The sequence below is a fragment of the Danaus plexippus genome, chromosome 4 (assembly GCF_018135715.1).
Source record: "Danaus plexippus chromosome 4, MEX_DaPlex, whole genome shotgun sequence".
NCBI classification, from domain to species: Eukaryota; Metazoa; Arthropoda; class Insecta; order Lepidoptera; family Nymphalidae; genus Danaus; species Danaus plexippus.
Genome location: NC_083538.1, coordinates 9092712 through 9104387, shown reverse-complemented (window position 1 = coordinate 9104387; position 11676 = coordinate 9092712). Strand labels below are relative to the sequence as shown.

General features: G+C 40.2%; 1 protein-coding gene across 9 annotated transcripts in view; it reads right to left on the bottom strand.

The window, feature by feature from the left end:
- Positions 1-1127: 1127 nt before the first annotated feature.
- The window catches only part of LOC116768503 (silk gland factor 3-like), a 93625-nt gene continuing 83076 nt past the window's right edge, over positions 1128-11676 (bottom strand). For 4 of the 9 annotated variants that reach the window (XM_032659236.2, XM_032659239.2, XM_061525844.1 and 1 more), the window contains 7 exons: positions 6746-6793; positions 3446-3624; positions 3058-3147; positions 2844-2925; positions 2419-2715; positions 1957-2342; positions 1128-1874 (listed from right to left, as the gene is read on the bottom strand). In XM_032659236.2, coding sequence (XP_032515127.1) covers positions 1635-1874; positions 1957-2342; positions 2419-2715; positions 2844-2925; positions 3058-3147; positions 3446-3624; positions 6746-6793 — 1322 coding nt within the window. In that variant the 3' untranslated portion in view covers positions 1128-1634. Of the gene's footprint in view, positions 1875-1956; positions 2343-2418; positions 2716-2843; positions 2926-3057; positions 3148-3445; positions 3625-6745; positions 6794-8676; positions 8873-11676 lie in introns of those variants that run through there. The other 5 variants (XM_032659237.2, XM_061525836.1, XM_061525854.1 and 2 more) reach the window with 3 other exon arrangements.

Below are 11676 nucleotides of genomic sequence, written 5' to 3'. Positions count from 1 at the left end.
ATAAAAAGATAAGTGAGTTATATTGTTATACTTATCCAGTAAAATTTTTTGCCACAAAAGTTAAGAATAACGCTGAAAATACAGCAATTTCTACACACCACCGCCGTTAACTTACAACTCTCCCAGTGAAAGGAATAGTAGGTATCATCGTCTGTGGAACTTATTAACGGGTATTCAGAAGGAGTTTAAATAGAGACGGTGAAGTTTCAGGGGCTCCAATTTAGTATTGGGGATGCTGTGAAACTGAAGCTTGTGAACAATTGAAGGCTTTTCTCTCTCGATTTTTCTTACGATCATAGGTATTAGATAGAAACTTAAAGGGACCTCACTGTTCGCCTCGCTATTTCCGATCCATACTATGACATTCAGCACCGGGGTGCGCTCCGAAGCTCAATATAGTTACTTTCTACTTAGCCAAATATTTGTTCTCTGAATAAAATATGCTTAGCGCCTTTTTGAAAAGTAAACACGGGTCATGTGACACGTCATGTAGCGTGTCCGAAGCCAGATACGGTTTTTAATAAGTAAAACACTAGGGCGAAGGTTACATCCATGTTAAACTATTATTAATGTTTGTAGATCGGTGACTATCGCGAGGAAGACGTGTATCAAAACATCAAGTACCAAGTAGACACTGACATAAAGATGTACACATGTAGGACACTTAAGACGAACACATCTTCTTATACTTCTAAAATAAATTTTGTTTTGAAGAAGCCACATATTAAAATACATCATTAAAATCAATTTCAAACAAAGTGTTACTCTTCCCAATTTTGTCTTAAACGTCATCCCTTTTGTCAAATCATTATATCAGATCACCACTAACGCCCCCAGTCCAATCTGATTCTCCAGTCGTGGTCATTGAACTTGAACTTGAGACTTATTTTCTTAAAATATTTTATTCTAATGTAAAAAAAGTCTTGATGCCAATTTTTTTTAAAATCAGTTTTAAGATAAAGTTATACGTGGATAAGTGATGAAAACATGACTCTTCCTAATAAAGGAAAAAAATGGTGTGATATTAGTATAACCGGCTTTTTACCGGTTTTTTTTTTGTATTACAACCTTTTTCACACAAGCAAAATTTTATAAAGTGATTAAGGAAAATGGAAAATAAAAGTCTATTTCATCTATCATGTTTAATTATAACAGATAGTTTTCTACACATCCACCTTACATACGCGTCATGCGCTAAGTGATATGGGTTCTGTACACGGCGAGGAACGCCTAACATAAATAAAATTCACATTATTACATTATAAACTTATATCTAAAGTGCTAAGCTATCCCCTTACGAGCTAGTCGCGTTGCGCTCAGGTCATGGCTCCGACGAGGCTTCCAGGAGGCCGACCTCAGGAGGTTTCCTTTGATTCAATCGTACAGCGATCATATTCCTAACTGTTTCTTACATATACTTCATCGACAGACACCCTCAGGTCTCAGTTTCAAGTTTATATAGACCAAAATATCCTAACGTCTCATCTCTAAAAATCATGAAGTCGAACTCCCAGAAGGATTTGCCGCGGTCGAAGGTGGGCCACGATTCGTCGCGCAACGTCGCGGAGAACTAAATATTTATATGTACACGCGTGAGTCTGTACAGAGCGGCGTATTTACAGGATATGTGTCGGTCAGTCGCGTGGGGGGCGCGCGAGGAGAGCCAGCGGCTGCAGCGCCGCAGCCTGCAGGGCGGCGTGCGCTGCGGCAGCGGGGTGTGCGTGCGCGTGCTGCAGACCATGTCCGTGGGCGTGTCCGTGAGCATGCGCAGGCAAAGCATGTGCTAGGGGGTGAGACAGGGGCAGCAACGACCCACCGCCACCCGGAGATGACGCTCCGCCCGCCTCGCCTGCGGGTGGATTTATACGCTTCTCCTAAAAGATATATCGAAAATTTTATAATTGTTTTAAATAAGTAAAAACTATTGATGTTCTTTTAAATTTGATTTATAGTCACCTTCTGTCTGCGATTGCAAAACCAAACGCGTACTACTTCCTTCTCCATACAGAGACTGTCGGCTAACGCCGATATTTCCTCGCTGGTCGGTTTCGGGTTGTGGAGAAAAGCCTTCTCGAGTGCTACCCTGACTCCTGATTCTATGGACGTGCGCTTCTTGCGGCGTCTCCCCACAGCCTCAGCCAGGCCGGCGCCTAGAGACGCTCCGCCACCGCTGCCGCTCAGCGAGGAGTCCGCGTCCTCCAACCACTTCTGTAGTAGTGGCTTCAGTTTGCACATGTTCTTGAAACTAAGATTCAACGCTTCGAAGCGCGATATTGTCGTCTGGGAGAAATCATTTCCGTACAATTTGCCCATGGCGAGCCCCACATCGCCCTGAGTGAAACCTAACATCGAACAAATATATGTAAATATTTTAATGAACAAAAGATATTAAAATTTTATAGTTCCACTGTGAATTACCGAGTTTAATTCTTCGTTGTTTGAATGTTTTGGCGAAGTGTTCGAGCTCTTCCAGGTCGGCTGTGTCGTCGGCTGGGTCGAGCGCGCGAGGTTTGTGCGCGTGTGCGTGCAGCGGCGAGTGTCCTGCCTGGGACTGAGCGTGCGCAACTGGCGAGTGCGCATGCAGCGAGTGCGCGTGCGCATGTGCGTGCGCGTGATGCGCATGGGGGGAGCGTGCCCGTCCCGGACCTGGCGTGAGCGGAGTCAAGAAGGCGGCTGCGCCAGGAGGAGAGCCGCGCGGAGACGGAGAACGAGTGTCTGGATCGTGAAAATGAATATCTTCATAATTCAAAAGTGTAATATGATGTGTATTATAATTTTAATAATATTCTCTATGTGTTCAATAATTCCCGCGTGCATGAGAAAATAGCTTCTCTTTTACTCACCAACAGTTGGTGCTCCAGCGTTGGCTCTGGCTTGAAGTTGCTGAAGCTGTTGTGCTGCTGCCTGGGCAACGGCCTGCTGCACCTGAATATAAAGAATTGCCGTTAATTTATTGTTAAAAGAATAGACTTCCTAAAATTATAGTTGTTTATTCAATCATTTTCCTTCTAGTGGTATATTTATACGAGAATCACCACGTATCATTAAATGACTCACTTGCGTATGTAAAAGTAGAGAATGAGCACCATGCTGTGTAAGCAACAAATGTTGCAGTTGGGCTAGAGCATTGCCGGCACCAGCGGCACTCTGAAATAAATAGTAAATTACATTAAAAATTTAAAACAAAAAATATTTAAATGAAATTACTTCTTCGATCTCATTACACAAATATTTTTTGTAAGTCTTGAATTATCTCGTGATGGAGTAACTAAGTCTCATGAAATCCTATTTAATATTCATGAAAAGCTTTGAACTTATAACTTTCTAATAGCTCACAAAATTCTACTAAATTTAATTTGTCACTTAAATGAAGAAGGTTAATAAAATCTGTTCAAGGGCAGAATTTAGAATATCAGACGGATAGACGACGGTGAGTGTCACTCACCGGGGAGAGGTGGTAGTGGTGGTCTCGAAGCAGACTCACCAGCACGGCCGCCGTGGCGGCAGAGGCAGCGGAGGCGGCGGAGGAAGGAGCGTGCGGGGCGCGGGCTCCTCCGCCAGCTGGGACGCTCTCGTCTCCGCTACCCTCGCCCTCGCCCTCGCCTTCCCCGCTCGCGGACCCATCTGCAATAAGTCATTACATGGTATACGTTACTTGAAAGGAAGCAAGTGTAGAGTTGTGAGTAAATAAGTGTAGAGAGAATTCTAAGATACTTCTTCAACATTTCAGACTTCAAACATTTGGCGAGAGTAGTTAAGATTAATTTGCGTGTTATGTGTTTCTACCTTTCGCTACATATTCCTTGCGAGTAAAAAGGGCCAAACGCTTTTTCTTCACTTAACGCTGTAGTTTCTACTCTTTTATATTCGTTTCATTTGTTTCTCATCAGTTATTTTTCCATAAAGAAATGTTTCTGAACAAGGATGAGGTCTAAACTAATAATCTCTTAACCTGATGACGCGACTCACAAGCTTTTCAGTTATCTCTTCTAACGTAATCGCCAAATATTTCCCCGCATGTTCAATTCATTCTCGTCTGACATATTTACCTACCCCTACTAATGGTCAAGGCAGCCATCTTTGCTGCATCAAAACAGATCGCAACAGAAACGAAAATCATAAACCGAATTTTCTTTTAAATGTTCCGTTTTTATAAGAGAAGTACCAAAACGTACAAAATAAAGATTTTCCACGATTCACTTGCTTTAACGGTGATAATGATTTCATCCCACAACAATGTGTTGAGCTCAACTCATCTACAGTATTGATTATAATAAAGTTGGCTTTAATAGAATGTAGCAGACGGATAGACTCGTGCTTGTTGTGATAGCTGCGGAGGTTGCTGCGACGTCACGGGCCGGTGTCAGACATGTGCCTGTGCACGGAACATTATATCCATATTTCAAGTATAATAACAAATTGTCATGGCTCAGTTTAAGGAGCTCAGACTGTATAGTAGGGCTTTCTTCTGACCAGGATTTCTGTCGCACTTTGCTTTCCTCAATCCAAGACAAGACTTGTTATGTATTAGTTATACTTGCTCGGTATTGTTAAAATAATAATATGATGACAAGTGAAATGTAGATAGATTAGTTCATTTGTATTGATCTCTGTCGGTCAGTTTGCTATTTAGCACAATACAGACATGACGAATTTAATATAGTTTCATTGAATACTACAAAACTAAACTTTATATAAAATCCATCAGGACCGACTTACGAAAAAAAAAACATATCAGAAAATATCAACTTATGTATTGCAAAGTCGACTTGAATTACGGATAATTTTTTTAGATCACCTTTTTATGTTTTTGTGTCTTACAGGTATATGTATTCATAATATATGAATCACCTTCACTAATCTTTCAAACATGAGCATTCGGAAACCATATGAAGCAACCAGTTGTGAAGAAACATCTTCTTCTTATATAATTATAAAAAGGAAATCTTTTAGAATATTATCTATATATTTCTAATATTTTTAATCATAAAAGACGTGTTGTAATTTTGTGTAACATGAGTTAGTTATCCAAGGGTCGGTATGGATTCCAAGAAAACTGTTTTAATACAACTTAAAACGGTACATTTTATTAAATACTAGGTTTCAGCCCTTGCTTCGTACGGGCTCTTTACAAAAAATATAAAATAACCTATTTTATTTTGAGAATTATTAAACTTATATTATAATAACTTTCAAATGGTACGCCGGATGTAAATGATTTAAAAACTAATTTTACAGATACTGATGTAGGCTTGAAAACGAAGTAATTGATTTTGATAAGACTTAGTACCGTATTTATGTAAATAGCTTTCCAATAAACGCTTTAGGAATGCCATTTTTTAAAAGTTGTAAAATGGATATAGTATTTTAACCTTAAGAGATAGACATATGCCATCGCGGACTTTTCTGTAGACCTATATAAAATACACAATTCCAACATACATTATTTTGTTATATCTCAAAGGGTTTTGGCAGCGTTTTCGTTAAAAGCTGACAGACGGCTCATTTTTTCTCGACATCTTCAACAAATATCGTTAATGTACACACAAATCAATACAAAACCTTAACAAATTATATATTAAAACCTTTCTCGAGAATCACGCCATCGAGTGGTTAAAACCGCTCGACAACTCGTGCAGTAGTTTTTCTGTTTATTGCGAACAGACAGACAGATAGACGCGGCGGGGTACTTTATTTTATAATATGTATAGACGTAGAAGGAGTTACAGGGTCTAAAAAGTATTTACTTGAAAAGTAAATCCTATAGGCATCATCCCTAATAAAATTTTATGCAGTTCTTTAACACCGCATATGTAACGGATATTGATGGATGACTTAGAGCCATTACCATCAGGTGGACTCGTCCTTCAAAGCAAATAAAAAACACTATGTAAGGGTGTAAGCTCAGAGTTGTAAATCAGACGCAAGTTTAATTTATAGCCATCCCAACAGTTTTCCTCCGAGACTAGTTCGGGTTAAAGAGTTTTCCTTTGCTTCGATATACTCAATTAAAAAATATTGTTTTAGCCATGAAGGTAAACTTGATGAAATCAGCGATAGCTGTGTCATGTTCGTTTATAATGATGAATGATAAAAACACAGTTTTGTATGCGTGACGTTGTCGAGGGAGTAGCGGGGCGAGACGAGCTTGTCACCGGATATTAAATGGTAATGTTGAGAGTCATACATCATCCGTCCGCTGGCATCGCAACAGGAGCCTGCGTGAGGCAGAGCAAGGCTATTATGAAAGTAAACTCCACCAGCAGACTCGTAGTCACTAACAATACGATGTCGGCACGAGCCGCTCGAACTTCACAAATCGATCACTACTGTAATCAAATATCTTATAGCTCTCGTAAGACCCCACACTATTAAGCCGTGGCACCACTTCCTCGGTAACGTCAAAGGGTAAAGCTGCACATTTTTTTCCGTGGCGCGTGCGTCGCGTGCTCGGCACGCTCACTTCTCCCGAGACGTGCCCACAACCCTTCCTACTCGGCGCTCGTCACACACCTTACATACTTTTTCTTACGTGTATTGTTACTTCCGATGCAACAGAACAGTTATTATAATGTTACTATTTTTTGTTTAGTGATTTATGAGGTTCTCCTATTGATGTCGGAACTCGGTTACTTTTAATATGACGTAGTGCATGTTTTCGTCCTCATACAGGAAATGTTCAGAAATAATGTTTTGCAGATAATAAGAACTGTATTACTAATTAATATATTATATAAGCACATACCGTGGCTCGGTGGCGGCGATGGAGATTTAATGAGGTCGCCAGATTCTTCTGAAACAAAATAGACAAAGTTAAATACACCATACTTTAAACATTTTTTAAAGTACGTAATGTTTTTATTTGTTACATATAACATATTACATATATATGTTTGTTTGGCTGAATCTTTAAGGTTTTTTAACATATTATATTAAATATGTTAGGTACGATTGTAATAACGAAACTTGTTTTAAAATATACATGTATATATGACTGTTTATTTTCTACTCTTAGCTGAGAATCAAAGCAGAAATAATACTCGTGGCACTCGTATGCATAACCATACAATAGTACAGTAGTAAACGATATATGTATATTTACAAATATATATGATTAATAATGTCGGAGCAGGATCAGAAGAGACGTGCAAGTTTTGATATCGGGACTTATTAGGTAAGATTGGATTTGAGTCGGTCGGCGTCAGTGCCGACGCAGCGGTGTAACGAGATTAGCTCATTAAACTAATTAATCGGATAACCGCGAAGCACCATCAGTACCGGCGCTAGCTGACCGCAGGCTAAGCTCCAGGACACACGACCGGCACTTTGATAGGCCGTGTTGACGGAGGATTAGCCCCGAGCGAGACATTCAGGACGGAGAGAAGAAGAGAGAACAGAACAAATTCGCGGGAGCTACCTGCGGATCATCCGACAAATAAAACGTAGCGGATTGAAAGGATTTGTGTCGACGCACAAGCGACCGGAGTCGCGCTAAAAAACACACACCAAAAGATATTAGTACCTTCATGTTTTTTATCTCGTCTATTGAAACGTCAAAGTATTCTTTATTAGCGACAGACACAGAAACGAACTCGTGGGAGTATCAATACGGTTCTAAGATGGCAAAAAGCCTGCAGTTGTCTATTTTTTTTGCATGCTGGAATGAAAAAGCCTTTTCATTATTAAATCCTGCTAAAATTTGTTCAAAATTGTAAAAATAATAATGTGGAAGCGCATTGTGACGTTCTTCTATAGAGTGACTAAATGATCCATATATAGTTTAGGACATGTGAAGATGGTAGAGTCTTTAAGAACAGTCGCTAGGTGACAGTCCCGATGATATACGAAAACATTGAGTGTAATTTCCAGGTTTCATTATATTCAGTGTTATTGTCGAATTCTTGTTTTCCACTTTTTCCCATACTCTGGTCTCGCTTAATAAACATTTTAAGCCCGTCGGGACTTTAAAACTCTTTTGCTTTTCCTAATTTATTTAACATAGTATTTTACAATGGTGTGAAATATTGTACGTACGTTATGGGTAGTGGGTGACAACAATTTAAAAATAAAATTTAATATAAATATATGAAATACATATAACAATCACTACCTCTTAATGTGATCATTATAACAGAGTTTTGGTCTATAAAGAAGGTATTAAAATAAAATATACGTCTGAGGTACAAGATAATTAAGCGATTTGGCTTTTAATGTTGACGACATTGGTGCACGTGAATTTGTATATTAAAAGTTTTCACAAATTCTCCGTTTTTTAAAGAAGAGCTTTGTAATGGGCAGTTAGTGTAATGTTACTTAAAAAAACGTCAGATATCACGCATTATAATATTAGTCTTCCAGGTCTGAAATCTTGTAAGAGCAAATTATGCATCTTCTACAAATAAATAATTACTTTTTTATTATTATTTGGGCTAAAACAATTATAAGCTTATGAGCTATACTAAGATTCACTCCACTTATGAATAATGCGAATGTTAACTTTAAAATACTTATATATTTAAATGCAGATCATCGTTCGAACTGAAAAAGTGTCTTACGCAAATGTCTAAATAATTATAGGAGCGCTAAAAACGTAGTCCAAATATTTTGTAATATAAAGATATGGAGATGTTTACACATGTAGAAGCATGTGTGGTGGAGGCAGTGGTCCGTACTCACGATAGGAGGTGCAGTAGGTCCGGGCGGTGGCGCGCACGCACGCCGACAACACCATCGCGGGTTCGGATCCGTCGGACGCGACTGAGATTACACTCCCGCGGACACGTTCGAGACTCGGACTCGGGACCAGGCTGGGGGCTTCGAGAGACCGGCGCGTCCTCGACGGCTAGCTGCGTGAGACTGCGGTAGCGCTGCCGCACGATTGCTTGAGTTACCCCTCTCCCCCAGGCCTCCTCGCCACCCCCCGGCCCCGCACCCCTCACCCCAATGAATTATAAATTTTAAATTTTTTGCACGAATCCATTTCTTTTTCCGCCCTTAGTGAATTTTTTCCTTCACCTTGCCATTATTTCGATTACCTGAGATGATTTTTTTAGGACTCGATACGCGTTTAAAAGCTGTTTAATTTTTTTGTAAAGGGGAACGAGGCATTCGACTAACCGATGCGCGAATTCCGATATCGGGTTTGATTGAAAAAAGCCCGTTGGAAACGGTTGAACCGACGCGGGTCGCAGCTTCGATGTCTGGTTGTAAACGTCGCTCCACAAGGAGACCTATTAGATCTAAGTATTGTCACGGCAGCCGCTGGCATCAGGGGCTGATGCGATCCTCCCGTGACTGTTATAACAGTCGTCGTTCGGTTATTTCTATATACTGATAGTAGGACTTCTAGGCGCCTGGACTTGCTGACGGACGGGCGGGTCTCTTCTATTCTGATTATTATTACAATATTACTTAATTGTCGGCGATGTCGTGAGGATGTCACTAATACTTATTATTTTAATGCATTTTTTAAGGACCGCCTGTATTTAACCTGTATTTAAGACACTCAATGATAGGGTCCATGAAGTTAAAGTTCAGTCTCCAAATAATAATGGAATATGGCGGTACTTCGGTCAGCTCTTAGAAAACGACACCCCTGAACTGTTTAATGAGAAACCATCTCAAATCGAACATGGAGCAGTGCGGCGAGAGACGGTCCGAAGACCACTTTGTGATGGTAATGCGAGCAAACAAGCTCCGATCAAACGCTGAAAATCATCTTCTCCCCCTGCCCTCCCACCCCTCCCACACCCCCCGGCACCCCTCGTACACACAGAGAGCCTTTGAAGAAATCTCTCATGCATTGCTATCAGAATGCATTTACGTAATGTGTCTGTTTGTTTAGGTTCAAGCTATCGCTACTTTGAATAACATATTCGACCATCGCGGTGTTCGATGACTGTTTCTTAAAAGCTGAACAAACTACTTTTACGTAAAGAATAGGGAATACATTTAATATTATTTCAAACTCGTTCAGTGAACTTCGCCGAAGGGTCCTCGCCCGTAACAATAACATGCAAATGTATCACTCACATTATACATTAAATATAGGTCAGTGAGTTGAAATCTGTTTTATTAGTAATAAAGTTGCCGGTTGTAGGGGAGCGACGCAAGCTGGCTACGGGACTTCTACGAGACCGATACGAGACTGCTACGGAGAACAGAATAACGCACTTTTTGGCCGAGCAAGTGACCTCGTGGAAGGGTTGCCCCGCGACTCATAATTCACTAGTAATGAACACGTCCAATGGAATAGGGGTTTCTGGAGGTGTGAGGGGCCTGTGGGGGGGTGTAAGGGGGTGAGGGAGGTATTGAAAGCACACGTTACAATTGGATCTGTTCACTTTATTAATATGGCGATGCAATATTAACGCATTTTGCAGGAAATGTCAAAAATATACTTTATTAATAGCAGAACACGTGTTGCAGCCGTTACGTGGAAGGGTCGTCACATCAAAACATCATCTTATTTCAATCAATGCCAGCGACTCATAATTTGTTCATTAAAGTACCATTTTACGTATCGAAGAAAAACGTGAAAATATTCTAATTTAAAACAAAAGTTTTTTTAAAATATAAATGTAGATATTTTAGTTTTGTAATTTTTCTAAAGTATTATTTTTTTCTTTATACCTTTGTAAAAGTGGCCTTTTTCGTGTAAAACGTTTTATAAATAATTAACTAATAATAATCAAATCAGTTGCGGCCTTCAAATACTGGTTTTAGAAAGAAATATTTGTTTTATTTTTTATAGAATTGTAGCACGGATGGTCGTTAATACGCATCCTCATCATTATTAAAACAGTTTTCTTTGATTTAAAGTATCTTAAGTTCTCATCGCGGAGAGAGAGTAATCTACATAATCAATGCTTCATAGATCCGATGGCACAAAATAAAAACATAACGAGCGTTCCCCGAAGAGACGACGACACGACCTAACGACACCTATCAGACAAGTAAAGAAAGGTAATTGGAAATTATACAGAAAGATATTATTAGTTATTGAATGTTAAGGGACTGCGAAGAGTCCCAGGCATCTGAAGGCTGGCGTCATGACGCAGAAACCGGTAGCCAGAGGCTGCTGATGATGGACGTTCGTTGTTTTTATTAAGTTATATGGATTGCGAAGTTCTGGACGGATGGAAACATGACGGAGGATACAGAATCGCGATGAGATTCATAGATCGGGTTCATTGTGCTGTGTTCCTTTTGTTAAATTTCATCAGAATGAATCGAGTGCAGGGGAGCGCCGGCAGAATGTTATCGTGCAAATGCAATCGTAATCAATTGCGACCAAATAGGCAATGGGCAGCTATCGATTGTCGTGCCGCGTGCGGGCAGGCGCTGTGCTCGGTGGAGGAGGACAGGAGGACGAGAGGTCGGAGGGAGGCGGCGCTGGGAGAGGGAGCTGCCATGTTGGATTAGTCGGTATTTGCATTTTCAATTCGCCACGAGCGCCGGCAAGGGTTGCGCGTGCGCGTAATCCCGTTAACTAGTCGTCGGCGAGTCAACACGAGCAGGGGAGAGCCCTCACGTCTACAGACCGTTTTAAAATTTTTATTTATTATTATTGTGACGGTTATAAAAAATATAAAATTTAAAAATGGGATTACGAACGACCGACACAGTTTTTAAAACTAGGAGATATGTACTCAATATGACATATGAAAACTTTGA